The 18,230-nt window shown below is 46.1% G+C and overlaps 1 protein-coding gene across 1 annotated transcript in view; it reads left to right on the top strand.

Moving 5' to 3' along the window:
* The window catches only part of EEFSEC (eukaryotic elongation factor, selenocysteine-tRNA specific), a 297,040-nt gene that overhangs the window by 88,047 nt on the left and 190,763 nt on the right, over positions 1-18,230 (top strand). Inside the window, exon 2 of the mRNA XM_004368396.3 lies at positions 11,150-11,357. Within this exon, the coding sequence (XP_004368453.1) occupies positions 11,150-11,357 (208 nt within the window). The remainder of the gene's footprint in view (positions 1-11,149; positions 11,358-18,230) is intronic.

The following is an 18,230-nucleotide window of genomic DNA, read 5'->3' as shown; positions in this document are numbered from 1 at the left end:
TTGTTTAACGTGGACAGCACAGGCTTCGCCAACACACAGGTCTGGATTCAGTCTAGATCTCTAGTCTGAGTCTCAGTTTCTTCATCTATAAAGTGTGAAACGTAATAAATACTCCCTTTCTGGGCTTTTGTGAAGATGAATACAAATAATGTACCTGGTGTGTTCTTAGATGCTCAACAAATAGTAATTCTCTTTTCTCATCTTTCTGAAAAACTTTAAAAATTTTCATTTTGAAATAATTTCAAACTTACAGAAAAGTTGTAAGAGTAGTATAGAGAACTCGCGCATACTCTTCACCTTTCAGTTATCTTTTTTGAACCTCTTCACATATGTTCCTGTGGTTTTGGTGACCTCAGACTTAGGAGTAGCTCTCTCACAAGCCTGACCATTGCTAACTGTGGTGTGTGGGCATTTCTATGGTTTCTACACTGGTCTTGAGGAAGGATGAAACTTCACTGACAGACTATCCTTATGACCAGGAACAGACACAATTGCATGTCTACCTATGTAACAGGAGAGATCCCTAGCCCTTTGTTGGGTTGTCATAGCTTGTGGGATGTAAGAGTGGCATGGGAGAGGCATCTGGCCTCCTCTGACTTCACAAGGTAGAAGGAGAATCAAGATCAACAGCCCAAGGCTGATTCCTATGAGGCACAGGTCAGACATGCCTCCTCTCGCCGCCATCTACCAATTCTGACACCAGTCATCCCTCCCACGGCACTTTCTACTTCTCTGCTGGGTTCAATAATTCGTTGCAGTGGCCATACAGAACTCACAGACAATACTACGATTATGGGGTTTTTTAGGGAAGTAACAGGTTACGGTTCAGGAATGCTCAGGATATGGTTCTTTGATTAGGACAGCCTCTTCTCAGCCATGCCAGCACGCACACCTCTCTCTGGCTTCTTGGCCTCAGCCCTGCTTGGGCAAGTGTTACAAAGTTCTTCTAGCTCTGCCAGTAAGTGCCCCGAGGCACCCCACTCTGCCAGTAAGCCTCCACCCGAAGGCATTCAGCTCTAGCTCCAGTGGGTCAGTAAACCATTAAGTGCCCAGAGGTACCCCACCCTGCCAGCAAGCCTCTTGCCCGAAGGCACTCAGCTTTCTCGCTGCATGGGCTGGGAAGCCCACCATGCCGTCTCCTGCTGGTTCTCCTGCCAGGCTCCTGGTTCTGCTGCCTCTGCTGCTGCCGTTTCTCTGCCACTGCTTCTCATCGCCTTGCTGTCTTCAGTGTTACAGCTCTCTCGCTGTCTCCTGGGCCTAGGAGGGTTTCAGTGCAGGGATCCCAGGTCCAAAAGGACACTCTCCACTCTTGGCTCTTCTTCCTTGGTGGTGGTGAGATCCTCTCCTTCCCGCTTCTGGGATGGCTCACGTTAAGCCTAGTGGGATGGCAAAACTGACCAATCCCTTCATTAGGGTGCCATACTTATTTGCATGCTTCCAACCCCACACAGGTGTCATGAACTTTACTTGAATTATTGGCAAGCTATCCAGTCCCCTTCGTGGGCCATAGATACCTTGTTTGTATAGTCCCATCTAATCACTTGTTGTTAGGTGCCATCGAGTTGGTTCTGACTCATAGCAACCCTGTGTTCAACAGCACAAGACACTGCCTGGTCCTGCACCATCCTCACCTAATCACTTGGGTGGGAGTTACAAGACCAGGGCGAGAAAGGCCGTATAAAGGTGATCAATCACACCACACAGGATCAAATCCAGGCTTTTTATGAGAATTCCGTAACAGCAGAGGTGCATGCCTAGAGTGGTGTCTGAGAAGATTTTATGGGTGTGCAGATACGGCATTAAATGATGTTAAGCATAGTGAGAATGTTGTTCCCTCTCCCTTGTCTTTAAGTCCTCTGATTATGTTAAGGAGAATGTCCTGTTTGGTGCCAGGAGCTTTAGAGTTCAGGGCCTGTAGCAGCAACAACATCTGCTACAATTTAAAAAATTGTGTTTTATTTTTGTTGAATTTTTTTTCTTACCTTTTATTTATGGCAAATGATACTAGTTTTCCAGTGCTAAGTTTCATTTCTATAAATAAGGTATTTTAGTTTTTGAATCAGTAATCTATATATGTGGTTCAAAATTTAAAAGTTACAAAAGGAATACAATAAAGAGTGAATCTTCCTCTCCTCTTCCTTGCTTACCTGGTTTACTTCCCCAGAGGGCAAATCCCTGTGACCAGGTTCTTCTGAAAATTCTGAAGACACTGAGTGATTTCAAGCATATACTTTCTCCTACAAAATCTTTAGAAACGGCAGTGTGCTGTGCATTTGGCCAGAGTTCCACTTCAGGGAATGTAGAGCTACTTTGTGGTTTTACTAGCTGTGTAATACTCCTTTGTGTGGATATACCATGATTTACTTAACTGGTTCCCTACTGGTGGACAGTTAGGCTGGTTCTAACTTTTTGCTATTGCTGACAGTGTTGCAGTAGACACCTGTGTGCACTTTATTTTGCACATGGGCGTGTTTCTGGGTCACAGGGTATGTGTGTTTGTGCTTTTGATGGCTATTGCTAGACTGACTTCCAAAGAGATTTTGCCAGCATATGCTCCCGCCAGCAGTGGACAAGGTTGTCTGTTTCCCCACACCCTGACAGACTGTATGCTTCCTGGGTTAGGGCTTGGGCTCTGGAGGCACAGAATTCTAGCTTGCCTGAGTTCTGGCATCCCGTCTTCCTAGTTCTGTGGCCTCGTCTGTAATTTGGGGTAGCAACGCAGGGCTGTCAGGAGGATCTTGTGGGTCAGTATGTGTAAACAGGGCAGGGACTTAATACACATTAGCTACTTTTATTGTGATCAGTATTATTTTGTCAATCTGATAGGTGAAAAATAGCATTTCAGTGTGGTTTTAATTTGCATTTTTCCTTGTCATTGGTGAGGTAGAACATCTTATCATATGTTTGAGTTATCTGTATTTCTTCTCTCTGACAGTCCCCCTTCCCCTCTCTGCCTCTCTCCACTCCTTACTGCTCCTCCGACACCCCTCAGGGTCTTAGTCCTGCGTGTTCTGCCTGGAATGCTCTGGTCTGTGTAACTGTTTGCTCTTTTTCCTCAGTCTCTGCTCAAATATCACCTTTTCCGTAAGGCCTGTCCTGACTGCAAGTTGTGTTGTCCTGTTTACAGCTTGGATCATGAGGCTCAGGGAAGGGCAGTCACTCATTCCACGTTCCCCAGCCTGTACATGTCCTCTCCTGCCAAGCCCTTCCACTCTCCCAGTTCAGTGGGCATGCTGCTGGGAGTCTCCAGCGGTTATGGATTGTTTTTGGCTTTTTCTTCATTTCGGCTGGTGTCCAGCACCTCTATTTGTCAACTGTCTTGTTCGCTGCTGTTCCTTTTTTCCTGGATCTCTTCTGGGGACTCTGTGTTGCCTCTCTTTGTTGTTTCTCCATTTCTCCACTGCTAACATCCTTCGGCTGCATTCTGGCTCCTCTTGTCCCTCCTGGAGGGCCATGGCTCTCATGGGAGGTGTCCAGGACACCTTTTGTGCTTTTGTGCTCTGTCTACTCCCCTTCCTCTTGCCACCTTCAGGGCTTTCCCACCTCCTCCTCCTCAGGAGGCCTTGGCGCTCCCAGGGATTGCAGGAATGCAGGGCTCTTGCCGGAGGCAGCTGGCATAGCAGAGCAGAAATTTTGAAGTCACCCAGCCCCCAGTCCCAGCCTGCCTCTGCTGTGTAATATTGTGTGATCAGGGCTCAGATTTCTCTATTTTAAGATGGGAGGTAGAGTCTCTTCTTCCGGGTTTGTGATGAGTATTAGGGCCTATCATGTAGAGCAGAAGTATAGATGCTGGAGTATAGATGCTGGAGTAGGGGGCAGTAGGAGGTGTGGGGACCAGGGTGGACATAGGAGTGCCCAGTTCTTCTCAAGGGGACAGCTGCTCCTTGGCTGTGTCAAACGCAGGCTCAGTGTGCCACATGTGCTGATGCATGGAGATTTTCATGTTGATGTCTCTTGAACTGTAAGTGTTAGCACAAGCACGGGGCAGGCTCACCAGTGCCCAGTCCAGAGCCTGGCACTTCTTTGGCAGTTTGCCCCACCTGTGTGAACTCCCAGCCCGGGGCTTGGCACAAACCCAGCTCCCAGCAGTACTGGCTGCTATTTGGATTGGGACTGCATCTGTGGGACTTGGTGGCCGAGCAGCCTGCTGGTTCCGCTGGGACTGGGGTCACTTCCACTTCTACCTTGTACTTGCAGTTCTCACACGTCAGAAACCTGCTCTTCTGCTCTGTTTGCTATGGCACATCATTTTCCTAGAGAGCAGGAAGCTGAGTTTCACTGTTCATGGGTCGTGGACCTTGATGACTTGGGCAATATCCAGCCCTGCCTGCCCAGGCTCTGCTGCTCAGAGGGCCCTGTTGGTGTGGTAGATTTGGTCAGAGGCTTGTGGGGGAGGCCCTGTTGCAGGCCAGGTTATAGGGATTCCCACCCATTGGTGCACACGGGCCTTCCGACTCTTGACTGGCACCTACCAAGGGCCTGTGAGGGGCCACCTTGTGGGTGCTGCTGGAGGTGGGGGAGATATTGTTAACATTGGTTCCAAGCTACTGTGAATACTCTCCGTCCTCGTGGAAAGGACCTCGGTTTTTATCATGAAGGTCTGCTGGGTACCTGTGAGTCCTAGGGAAGGTGACAGCCACTTTTTGAGTTCTTATTCCATGCTGGGCATTGTGACAAGAACACTGACACTGATAGCAGCTCACGTTGATTGAGCTCATAGTGTGTGCCATGCACAGTGCTGGGCCCCCTCCTGCATCTAGGGTGTTGTCTCTGCACCATTGTTGCACAAGGAGGAATCTCAGGCTCTGACAGGTCAAGAGGCAGACTGGCCTGAGGCTGCACGCGCAGAGCTGGGCCTTCTGACAGTGTCTGGCTCCTCCCTGCAGTTCCTTCTGCCTCCTCACCCTCCACCTTCCGCAGCACCCCTGCCTCCCTGCCCCTGCACCCTGTGTTGGAGTCTGATCAATCCTGGGTTCTCTAGCTGGATGGCTTTGGGCAAATTATTTAACCTGTCTTAGCTTACCTATAAAGTGAGGAGACAGAGAGTACATTGCATAAATGAATAAAAATAGCAGCAATAGTGATGGCCTACTGGGGTTATACTCCATGGACACCTCCTTCCAGTCTGGGCTTGGAGGAGCTACATTCTGAAACCTGTTTTCTGATGCCCTGGAACACCCAGTAGGGGTGAAGGGTGACAGGGGGCTCGCTGGCATGGGGCTTCTCTTACCCACGTACAGAGCAATGATTTTATTCTGGAAATAAGGTCTTGCTGTTCGGGGATGCAAGGTACTCTAGTAGAAAGAAGTCAGTGCACCTGAGTTTAAAGCTCTCTGACTGAATTCTTGCTCCTTTAACTTAAGATGGTTACTTCACCTCTCTGAGTCTTTGTTTTCTCGTCTGTAAAATGGGAATAATACCCTTATTTCAGAGTTGCGGTTATTTCAGAGTTGTGGTTCAGATGTGGTTAAAATGTGATAAAGATATGTAGAACACCCTAGTACATGTCACAGTTGTAGTTGGAGAAGTAAAAGTTATCAAAGCAGCTAGCATTATTGAAGATTTCATATGTTCCAGGTGATGTTCTAATTCCTTTGCCTCTATTTTCTCATTTAATCTTCACAACAATCTACTGAGGTGGGCACTATCATCATCCTCATCACAGAGGTGAGGAATCTGAGGCACAAAGACATTTAGTATATTTGGCAAATGGGAATAATAATAATAATTTTTAAAAAACCCCAAAAATCAAACCCACCACTGTCAAGTCGATTCTGGCTCATAGCAACCCTATAGGACAGGGTAGAATTGCCCCATAGGGTTTGCAAGGCTGTAGTCTTTACGGAAGCAGACTCCCACATCTTTCTTCCACAGAGTGGCTGGTGGGTTCAAACCACTGTCCTTTTGGTTAGCAGCTGAGTGCTTAACCACTATGCTACCAGCGGTCCTTGGTGGTAGTAATAGCAGGATTTAAATTGAAACTGCAGTTTTATATTGGTGATAATAATGTATTTATGTTGTTTATTGACTATTTCACAAGTCACCAGTTGAAAATAAATTTCTCTTTATTTAAAATTTATATTATTTCCCTTTCTTAGAATGCCCATAGCTTTTGATTTTTTTTAAAACAAGGTCATTAAATATTTAAGGTTTTATTTTCAGTTTCTCCAGCCAAAGCTTTTTTTTTCTGAACACGTTTTTTTTCTTCTGTCTCCGAAGGAAAATTATATCTCACAGATAACTTATATTTTGTTAAATGCTGACATTTGTACGTTTTTATTTTTATTTTTGAAATGATTAAGATACATGATCTACAGAGCTGGAAATTTTAATTTTTAAAAGTACTGAGAAGCTTTAGCCCTGTTATAATTATTCTGCAAATCTTTAAAGAATTCTATAGTCAGTACAACTTAGATGAAAAACTCTGATAGATTGAAAAATTATAGAGGGTCATTTGTAAGCCTCAGTTTTTTGTCTTGTGTTTCCCACCCACTCGCTCACTCTGTCCCTCTAGTCTCAGAATGATTTCCTACCCTGGGTTCGTGGGAATTGAGAAGGACACTGTTTGATTCATTCTGTGGAAATACTATAGATTCTGAAAAAGACAAGACGGGCCAGCTATGTCACTTCCTGTTGTCTGATCAAAAGTCTGTTGAAGAAACGAGGGTAACCAAGAGCCGCTGGCAGGCAACGAGCTGTTGCCTGATGCTGACCCTGGTTTCCAGGGGGCCCTGATTCTCATTGTGGCCAGTGAAGTTGTTGCGGTGACCTCCGGTCCCCCTCCAAGGCCCCTTATGTTGGCTGTGCTGCAGAGGATCTGCAGAGAGCCTGGCTTTTGGGGGCAGAGCTGTGTGCTCTCGAACAAAGGTGGCTTGTAGACGCCAGACTAAGCCTGCAAGTGAGTCCCAGACCGGTTCCTGAGTGTCCGGGTCCCACTGGCACTTATCTGTCTAGGTGCGTCAGTCTGATTCATTCCTCATCCCCATGACCCACCAGGAATGAGTGAGATGGGCTAAATACGTTAAGTACATGAGTCACTCCCGCCCTCAGCACCGGAAGAAGCAAGGCAATCCTGGGCACTTTTGTATACCAGTAGGAAATTAAATCGAAGAGAAGGCAGAGGCCTGGTGAATAAGGTGCGGCAGACGGAGGCGGGGGGCTAAGACTGCTCAATCCAGTCCACCAAAGATTTATTAAGCTGTGCACCGAGCTGGCTCTTGTGCCGGCTGCTGTTAATACAGGTTGAAAACCCAGGCCTTGGTCTGTGGGGGCTGTTGGGGTGGGGTCAGGGGTGAATAAGTTTTGGGTAGGTGTGTTCTTGGCAGAGCAGGGACATGAGCAAAGGCAAGGCAAGGAAGGGGCAAGAATTAACATAGAGTGTGGGCCTTGATTCTCAAAGGTAAAATGGAGAGTGGGATGGAGATTGTGGGAGAGGAGGCCACCGAAGGAGCTGGGTTCCCAATGAGGAAGGACAGGCTGTGTGTCACAGTGGCTAAGAGCACAGCAGGCACTGGAGTTCAGATATCCTGTCTACCACCTATTGGCTGTGTTGGCATGGGCAATCTCCAAACTTCTCTAACGCCACAATTTCCTTGTCTGTAAATGGAGAAAAGATTGATGTTGTCAAGCATTTCATTTTACTTGAATCCACAATCAATGCCCATGGAAGCAGCAGTCAGAAAATCAAATGACATATTGCATTGGGCACATCTGCTCCAAAAGACCTCTTTAAAGTGTTGAAAAGCAAAGATGTCACTTTGAAGACTAAGGTGTGCCTGACCCAAGCGTTGATATTTTCACTCGCCTCATATGCATGCGAAAGCTAGACAATGAATAAAGAAGACTGAAGAACTGATGCCTGTGAATTATGGTGTTGGCGAAGAATATTGACTATACTGTGGACTGCCAGAAGAATGAACACATCTGTCTTGGAAGAAATACAGCCAGAGTGCTCCTTGGAAGCAAGGATGGCAAGACTTCATCTCATATACTTTAGACACGTTATCAGGAGGGACCAGTCCCTGGAGAAGGACATCATGCTTGGTAAAGTAGAGGGTCAACAAAAAAGAGGGAGATGGATTGACACAGTGGCTGCAACAGTGGGCTCAAACATAACAACGATTGTGAGGATGGTGCAGGATGGGGCAGTGTTTCATTCTGATGTACATAGGGTCGCTTTGAGCTGGAACCAACTCGACGGCATCTAACAACAACAACAACAAAGTGGGGTCATTGATAGCATGGCTTAGGTAGTGGGTGGTGTTTAGGTTCTAGAGTGGGCCTGGGTAGTTGCAGTTACTCTTGAACAATCTGTAAGTAACCCATGCAGTAGAGAAGCCTTGACTTTGTGTGCACAGCTTTGTGCAGTAATTCTCAAGCACATCAGAGTTTGAGAACACTGGGCTAAGCATTGGAATCATTCTGCTGTGAAGAAGACTCCCCAGTCTTCCCAGACAGTGGCCACAGGCTGGGAATCCCAAGGCATTCTACTCACGTTTGGGCTCTGCCCCCTCTGCAGGTTGCTTGTGGTTGTGAGGGTTGTGGGAAATGGTAAGTTGCATCTTGTGGGGCTGGCAGGGCTCAGGCTCACAGTACATGAGGGAAGCATGAGTATCCTGTGGCCACAGGGTCAATGAGAAGCAAATAAAAGAATGGTGTAAATCAAGCATTTACATAGTTCTTGGCACATAGTAAGTGTGCAGCAATTGTTAGTTAGAAAGGGGGCTACATAACAAGCTTGGTTTTATTCACAGGATAGTGGGGCTTTTAGTAGGAAAGCAACTTGGTCAAGTCTGTTTTATATTTACTTATTTATGTACTTAAAATTATAATTGTATTTATTTCTGAATGGATAGTATACATCCCTGTTTAGATTTAAGAAGTATAGACGAGTGTGCAGTGATGAGTTTCCTTCCTACCCCTGTGCTCTATCTGCCAGTCACCTAGCTCCTCTCCTGACAGGCAACCAAAAGTTACCCGTTTCTTTTGTATTCCTTTGGAAATATTTTTTGCCTATGGAAGCAAATACTTATTCAGATGCAACACGCACGTATACCTTTTCCCCCTTTTAACACAAATTACCTTTACACATTGTTCTGCTCCTTGCTTTTTTCATCTCTCTTGTAGATCATTCCATAGTAACAGCATTCTCTTTCATGGGTGCAACATTATTTATTTTTTTAACCTGTACTCTTCTGATGGACATTTACACGGTTTCCAGTGTTGGCTGCAACCACCAGGCTGCAGTGACAGTGGTCACTTCAATGTGTGCAGACTTGGCTAGGTCAGAGATTGTGTGTATTTTGATTGCTATTTCCAAATTGCCTCCATAGGGGTTGTACCAATTTAATTAACCCTTCCCAACAGTATATGAATCAGTTATGTATTTTTAGAAAGTTCCTTTTGAAGGATGGATTTTAGAGGGACAAGCCTGAGGAACAGGTGCCCATTAGGGAATCACTGACATGAGCCTGGCATGGCCGTGGAAAGTGGAGATGGGATGGAGATAGGTTTAGGAGATGAGTCGGTGATGCAGTAGAGATAAGGGAGGGGAGAGAAGGAGTCTATCAGACACTGAGGTTTTTTAGACTTCTTTTTTTTTAAAAAAGTGAAGTCTCTTTAAAAAATTTTGCCCTTCCATGTGGATGATAGAACAGCCCCCCCGCCGCTGTAGTAGAGACCTGATCCTGCCACATGGTGACACAAGGGAGGTGTTCACGCTGTCTACTGTGTACTCCGGGCCTGCACCCCTCCCAGGTTCCTCCAGACCACAACTCCACCTGGGTCCCCAGCTGACAGAGGAGGTCAACGAGGAGGCTGGGACAGGCAGGGCACAAGACAAGGGAGGAGAATTGGGGCACTCCTGAGCCTGTCCAGAGTCATTGGCATATACTTTCTTTCCTTGGGGAGCCCAGAGGACCTTTGACAGGTCAGTGGGGAATGGGGAAGAAGCCTTCAGCTCTGGAGTGCCCCTTGGTGCCAGTTGGCTGCACGACCTTGAACAAGTGACCCCATGTCTCTCAGTTCCATTTTCTTCATCTGAGGCACTAGGATCATAACTCTCCCTGAGGGCAGAGTGGAGATTAAGTGAGATGACCTAGGCATATAGTAAGTGTGTGGACAAGATAAACCTCACCTTCTCCTGCCCACCCTCTCTCCCACTGTGGGGTTGGGGCTTCAGAATCATTCACAGAACAGTCTTCTCCTGCCTTGTCAAGGATCTTGATTTGGTCCTGAAAACCCCTCATAGGATAAATTCTTATAAATTGAAAATGTAACTACTATTAATTTCAGTGGCACAAATGTTTCTATATTCCTACAACCCCAAAATAACACTCTTTTTTTGTTGCAACTACTCCAAATCCCATTGAAAAGGACACAGTAACTTCACTGGCTAACGTTAGTCTTCCTGGCATCGGTGATTTCCCTTCATTGACTTCTCTGTAATTTGTCCGCCTGCTCTTGAAGCTCAGGGGTGGCTGAGATGTGTACATTGAGGCCGTGCTCACAACTAGGGCACACATACGCATGCACCCAGCCTCCCAAAAAGAACAGGAACCCCCTAAACAGAGCAGAAAGGACAGAAGAAGTAAGTGGACATAATCCAACCACTCATGAGGTAATCCCAGTGAAATCACAAGTGCTGTAAGAAGAAGACACAGGAACTACAGAGGAGATGCCTCTGCAACCCTGTCCTGCTTCAGTCATTCCCTCTGCTTTGTCAGCAAGGGCAAGTAACTAGGCATTTGCCAAGCCTAGCATAAAACACAGAGCTTTTCTGTTTGGGCATTCTCCCCGTGTGGGCTTTGGAGTCAGATAAACCTACACCCAAACTCAACTGTGTTGTGTATTAGCTGTGTGACCCTGGGCAAGTGGTCTGCCTCTCATAGGCCTCCGTTTCCTCCTCTTAGAATGGGGTAGGACACCTGTCCCTCTTGGTGGTCTGGAGGATTCAGTGAGGCACGTATGTCCAGGCACCTCACACCTGTCCTGGTGGTTTGGAGGTGTGTGTAACGGCTTCTGCCCCACCTTATTCACTCTTACCTCTGCACTTCAGTTGGGCTGGTTTTGCTTGACCTGGGGCATTGGGCAACTTTCTGCAGAGTGTATCACCTCCTTACCCATCTAACCTTGTTTTCTTTTATCCCAGGAGCCCAGATCATTGATTTGATGATGCTGGTCATCGATGTGACCAAGGGAATGCAGACCCAGTCAGCGGAGTGCCTGGTGATCGGGCAGATTGCCTGCCAGAAGCTGCTCGTGGTCCTGAACAAAATAGACCTCTTAGCCGAGGGGAAGAGACAGGCAGCAATTGATAAAATGACCAAGAAAATGCAGAAGACCCTAGAGAGCACCAAGTAGGTTTGCTAAGGAGAAGCATATTCACATTTTAAGAAGGGTTGGAGGGCAAGTGCTTTTTTTCATTGGACAGGCAGATACCAACTTCAGGTCCTAGGAAATGGAACCTCTGCCCAGCACTTGCTCAGATCAAGGTCTGTAGTAAGTAGGGTAAAGTCTACTTTACCTTTAAAGTGCTATAAAAAGAAGCCAAAAAATACAGCAGCATTAGGGAACTAGAACTTGATTTCTCAGGTGGTATCTTAACATGAGCAGTCCAGTGTGGAGGGTGGTTCTGCACTACATGCTGTTCAGACACCCAGATGACTTCCATCCTGTTGCCCCGCCACCCCTAGAGCACTGTCGTTGTCTGGTGGTCAGAGCCGCTCACAGGCACTCCTGTGTCATAGCTCACAGGAAGGGGATGGCACACAGAGGAGCGCATGCCCAGTGTTTTCCATTGTATTCTGTCCATGAGGACTTGGTCAGGCCTGGTTATATTGGCCATACCAAGGTGCAGGGGAGGCAGGAAATGTGCTCTCCAGCTGTCTGCTTATCTACAACCCAGTGGTCAAGAGGGAAAAATGAATTTTGAACAATTAGCTGTTTCTGTCAGAGGGGCTTGTAAAATTGGATGAATGGATGGATGGATGGATGGACTAAAGGACGGATGGGTGGACAGTTGAATGTTGCTGCTGGAAATGAGAATGGGAAAGGCTAGATCACAAAGGACCTTTGTAGTATTTCATGCCCAAGAGTTTACAATTTTATCTTTGGGAAGTAGGGAGCCATTGAAGAATTTTGTGCAGAGAGCTACTAGACTAGGTGTTCCCATCAAGAGATCACTGGCTGCAGGTGGAAGGTGGCTGGCAGGAGGATCCAGGAGACAGCTGGAAGATGCGGGGAAGAGGAGGCTGGAGGATTTTCCCAGGGAGAGAAGGTATAGCCCTGAGTTAAGGTAGGGATGGAGAGGAGGAGGTGACCTGGGGGACTCTTTAATGTGTAGAACCAACAGACCTTACTGAGTGTTTGGCTCTGGTTACAGTCAGGGAAAGTTCTGTGAAAAGAGGTCTGTGGGGGCAGAAAGGTGGCGGTGCTACTGGGCTGGGGGTGACGACAGTTAGAAGGGACATGGGGACTATGAGACCTAAAGCCACCTGGCTTCACAGGCAGATGCGAGAGTGAGTTATTCTGATGTTGTCGAGAAAATGAGAACATGTCCTTGTTGGGTACATAACACTAGCAAACCTCACTGTTTTATCACTGTCTCTGTTCCTCTCTGAGCCAGTCCCTTTTGATCGATACTAAATAGTGGTCACTGGGCGACAGTGATACTTCCTCTTTGCTATGCAGCCTAAGACAATATCCTGCCACTGCCACTTCTCCTTCGCGCCTGTCTGTGGAGGGCACGCAAGTAGAAAGTGTTTTTGTTTCCCCGTCATAAAGATTGATATGCCTTCCCGTTTATGATTTTTTTTCAGCTCCAACACCTGCAGCTCCCCCTCAGAATTCTCAGGTTGGTGAAATTAAAGCTCCAGCCCTGTGAATGGGCCAAATATGTCATAAAAGATTTCCTAGCACTGCCTTTTGTTAGCAAAATTCATCAATCCGATAAAATCGACACATTTAGATAAGTGTTGCATAAGAATTCAGACTTTGTTATTCCCAATGGAAGTGGATATGAGACTGTAAAAAGGAAGATAAAAAATTATATCTTCTTTTTAGTGAGTTATTTGATCTCCCTGCTGTTGTATTTACTTGTCAGAAAGGGGAGAACAGGTCCTTTTGACTCCTGCTTAAAAAAACTCATACAGTGTCAGTACCATTTGCTGTATAAATGGGACACTCTGGAGAGTTAAGGCAGCTTTGGATACTTTTAAGGGTGTTTTTAGGGGTAAATTAATATTAATAATTGCAATTAATTTAAGGAAAATCCTTACCTACATGTTTAAATTACTACTTCTGTTTTAATTTATTGGTTGAAGGCGAAACTATGAACGTTATCATACATCCAGAGAAAATTGGCCATGGGAGGGGCCTGGAAGCCCTTCTTGTCCTCATTCAGACCTCTCCCGGCAACTCAAAAGAACAGGAGCTGTAATTCACTGCCCTTTGGGTTGTATTCAGTGGCCTGGGGCCAGACAGAGTCAGATGGCCTAGTAATAGAACATTAGCAGCAAAGAAAGTGTTTAAGTGATTATTTCTTTTCTTGTGGTCCTTTGTTGAGTAAGTCCTTGTAGATGCTGGCTCATATATGAGCACTGTTCTTATGGTCCTTTGTTGAGCAAGTTCTTGTAAAAGCTGGCCAGTATATGAAGAACTGTTCTATCTAGAGAGGAAAAAATGGAATGGTGAACCATGCAAATGTCAAAACCTAAAAAGCGTTTAAAACATGAAGTGCATTTTTTCTATCCAAAGAGTAATTTAAAGAAAATTTGGAAAATACAGAAAAGTGCATAAAAGAAAGTGGAGATCATCCAATGGTTTCTTTCCTCAAGATAGCAGCTGTTGACATTTTAGTTTGTTTCATGCGTGTCTTTTTTACTGTACATTGTATCCTCCTCCCCTTTTTAAAAACATAATTGTAATCGTGAAGTATTTACATATTTGATTTCTGCTTTACTTAACATTTTACATAGCAACTTCTCGTGTAACCAACACTGTTGTTGACCCTTTAGCTTAAGTTTTCCATTTTTACAAATAAATAACCCTGGTGTGAACACTTTTGTACAGCATTCAACTTTATATTATCAGTTTTTTCTTCATGATAGATTCCACGGTGCCAGATTACTGGATCAGAGGGCATTTTTAAACCTTTTGTTGTTCATTGCCATATTATTCTCTTAAGAGGGTTGTACCATTTTACACAAGTGTCAGCAGCTAACTTTGGTTTATAATTTAAACGTGTATTTTGAAAGTAGGAAAGAAATGGTGTTTTATTCTTGTTTTAATATGTGATTCTTTAATTACTGGTGAGATTGGACGTTTTTCCTTAAGTTTATTAAACAATTGTGCATTCATGTATGTTGTATGAATTATGCCCATATATTTTGTCTATTTCCTCTGAGATAGTAATGCTTTCTTTTTTATTTTAAGGAGTGTTTTATATAAATAAAGTTACTGCTGTTAACTCTTTCCTATTGCATTTGTTACAAATAAGTCTTTGCCATGTGTTTGTCTTCTTTCCATTTTAGTTGCTTTTTTTTTGACATGCACAAGTTGCTAATTTTTATGCAGTCAGATTCTTTGATTGTTTTTCTTTGTGACTTCTTTATCTCTGAAAGCATTTAAAATTACTCTTGCTTAAGCATTTATCATTGTTAACAGAAATCAAAATAGAAGATAAAAATGTACCCACAATCTTTCCAAGGCATCAAATTAAAGTGTTTCTTCCCCATACCTTCTGCCAGCCTTTCGCACGTGTACATAATTTGAAGTACTTATTATAAAATTGACATCGTTCTGTGTTCTAGGCTTTTGTGTTTATTTTTTCATTAAATGTTACTGTCTGACAGCAGCCTTGATGCCTTTTTCCCTAAACTCCCTTTATGTTTCCTCCTGCTTTTCAAACCACTTTCTATTTCCTCTTTCTGTTGTAGCCAAGGCCCTCTGCTCAGAGCCCCCATGGGGCTCCATTGGCCCTGCCTCCCTCCCTGGGATGAAGTCCAATGCCAAATCTCAAGTCCTTTGTATGCCACTGGGCTTCTCTTACAAGGTGTGCATTCCAGACTAGCTTTGTGACTGGTGAGCTGGGTGTGCTGTTTCTTCATTTGTACAACAAAGGGGGCTGATATGGTCAGACGTGGAGATGGCACAGTCATCATAGCTGGCTCCTTGGAGCCCCACCATGTGCTTGCCACGGTGCTAGGTGTTTCCCACACACACTTCAGTGAATCAGTCCATCCTCACTGTTACCCTAGGAGGTGAGTTCACATCCTGCTTGACTAGGGAGAAAACTAAGGCTTCATAAATATTAGCTGTTTTGAATTCTACTATCCTAACCCTAAACCTTATACTCTATTTGTTTATATGCCTTTTTCCTGATGTATAGATCTGTATCTGATATATAAGTATCTAGATAGCTATATATATATTTTAACTTGCCCGAGATTGTTTTTGTGTTGCTGAAGGTCATGTTGCATGCACATCAGCACTCCTGGGCCTGGCTTGTATAGTGACTGCTGCAGCTGTGAGGGAGTTTGGAGGAGGTGGTTGGGGACAGGCACGGATGTGTTGAATTGCCCTAGTCGCTCTAGCCTGTGTGGATGAGCTGTGGTCCTGGGCTCGGGTCCTCCTGACACAGGGAGGGGTTGGAATCCATTGTGCTCCTAGAATCTAGATACCAGACTGGATCTAAAACCCAAGGCAGGAGGGGACTGCCTCCGGGGTCTTGCTGAAAACTCCACTGACTCCCCTTTCCTTCATGCAGGTTAGGATTCCCTCTTTTGCCTGAAGCCAGGATGCCCCAGTGTGTGGTATATTCAGGAAATCGGCCAGGCCAGCCTCTCCTGAGCCTGGGAAAGGGCCAGCATGCCTTTATGTTTTGTTTCAATACATTGCCCAGAAGGGTTTGGGTGAAAATAATTGAATTTCTGAAAGCTTTATGGTTAATTGCTGGAATTCTCAGTGCGTGTTTTTTACCTTCTCTGTCCCTCTGAGCCTCAGGCTCATGATATGTAAACTGAGCAAGTACATGAGTGCTGGATCCTGGCTTGCAGTGGATCCTGGTTCACTGATTTCTGAGGCCAGAGCCCTCCCTCAGGGCCGAAACGTGTGCTCGTCCTCTCAGTCCTCATCTGCTCCCGTGGGGGAGGCCTGTACTCAGGGCCTACAGACCAGCCTCTTACTCGATGGGCCCCTGGGCAAGCCACGGGGCTTCTCTGAAAGGAGGGGATGGAGCACCTGCTCGTGGGGGTGTGGAAAGCCCACAGAAAGCACCAGCACTGGGCCTGGCACAGCAGACCGCCTGGATGTCAGCTTTTGTTTCTCTCCTTTTTTTCTCGAGTGTTTCTTTTCTTCTTCTGTCTCTCTTCCTCATCTTATTTATTTTTATTTCTTCCCTTCCCTCCTTGTTCCCTTCTCTCACTGTTTCTTTTCTTTTTTTTCTTTTTTCCCTTCCTGCGTTCACTCTGAGGCCATCTTCCTTCTCCAAACTCTCTTCTGTCTGTTTGGGTACTTGCCCTTCTCAAGGCAAATATCTCAGTCCTGTCATTTCTGTGGAAATGATGAGTGAGTGTGTCTCAGGCCCTGTTGGAAATCTCTCCCATGAACTTGTAGTGTCTTGTCACACTGTCCTTTGGGGTTGTGGGTGGCTCCTGCAATCATTTAAGCTGCTATTTGTGAAACTCCAACTTCTCAGAGTTACTTCCTCTATCTTTTAAAAAGAAAATAAATCCAATTTTCTTTAAGGGCTAACTCCCAGCCAGGCCAGGAACAGTGTGGTGAGGATTCAAAGACCACTGAATCGAGCCCCTTCCTTTAAAGGAGCTTATTGTATAGTTGGGCAGAAAAGACTAAATGATGGAAGAAGTAACAGAGATTTACCCAGTGATTAAAGACTGCAGCTGATGTGGCTTCCTCAGAGTGGCATATGATTCGGTACCCAGTGAATTCTCGGGTTCTGAGGAAGGGGAACTTGCCTCTGGCCTGGGGAGTCTGGAATTTGAACTGGTTCTAGAAGGGCAAATGATAACTCAGCAGGGATGATGTCCAGAACATGTAACACAACTCAGGGCACCAACCAATTCAGACAGAGGCCCGGTGGGTGCAGTCGGACAGGGTGCACCGTCATGAGTCCTTTCTCCACCAGCCATGTGCGCTCTCACAGATGCCAGCTTGTGTGGTCTGTGAGACAGCTCTGTGAAGTGGGCTGTGCTCTCTCCTTTCTGACAGGCAGGTGGAGGTGAGAGAGATGAGGTAATGTCAGTGAGCTGTGGGATGGAAGCAGGTTAGGATAGGCAGAGGATGGGAGTAGGGCTGTGTGAGTGCAGTTTGGTGCTGGATACACATATATCCAGGGAGTTTGAGGAGGTGAGTTGGGAAGAGTCTGGACAGACACTCGAGGGCTGAGGACCTGCCTGAAAGGGTGCAAGAGAGCGGGGTTGTGCTTCCAGGTTGTGCTGCATTGGCTGCTCAGGCCATGGGGGCCGGGTGCGAGGCCGTGCCGAGTTTGAAGGGCAAGTGGATGACCTGTGGTGATAATGGCCTAGCTCTCAATGGTAGAGCTCGTTGAGAATGAAGACCAGGGGATGAATTGGTGCCATATTCCAAAAGAAGAACCGACAAAACATTACAGTCAGAGATGACCTCAGAATTCTTGGACATGAGAGAACAGGAGACTACCGTACCAGGACCAGAAATCAGGAGGCTAGGGTTGGGAAACAGCTTGCTGGCAGATGGCAGGGTAAGACTATGATTGGAGCAAGGTCTTGCTGAAGATCCAGGTTTGGAAAAGGCTCCTGGAAGAGGGGAGTCCAGGGGAAGAAGACATGCACTGGGAGGAGGCCTATGAGAAGGCCAGAGGAGGAAGGACCCCTAGAGGAGGCAGAGGACAGTCTGTGGAGCAGTCGAGACTAAAGGGTTTGGGAGAGGGTGGATAAGGAGGGTGGGGAGCCAGCTGGTTGTCACTCATCTGGGTCAGGTGTTACCTAGGGGAAGTGAGTCCAATGAGAGAACATTGACTTTGGCCACTGGGAAATTATTGTTGACCTTCTGGAAATTAGTACTCTTCTGAGCCTCTCCCCTGCCTCCCCGCCCCCACCATTCCTCTTCGGGTCATACAGAGTTGGTGCCCCGCAGTGGGTGGTCCAACCTTCACCCCCTTTGCTCTGGGAGCCCTTTGTTTGCTGTTCACCCCCCATGGAGCCAGGCAAGAGGATGGGCTGAATAAATGT

Source organism: Trichechus manatus, unplaced genomic scaffold (assembly GCF_000243295.1).
Source record: "Trichechus manatus latirostris isolate Lorelei unplaced genomic scaffold, TriManLat1.0 scaffold00001, whole genome shotgun sequence".
Taxonomy (NCBI): Eukaryota; Metazoa; Chordata; class Mammalia; order Sirenia; family Trichechidae; genus Trichechus; species Trichechus manatus.
This window is presented reverse-complemented; position numbering and strand designations above follow the sequence as displayed.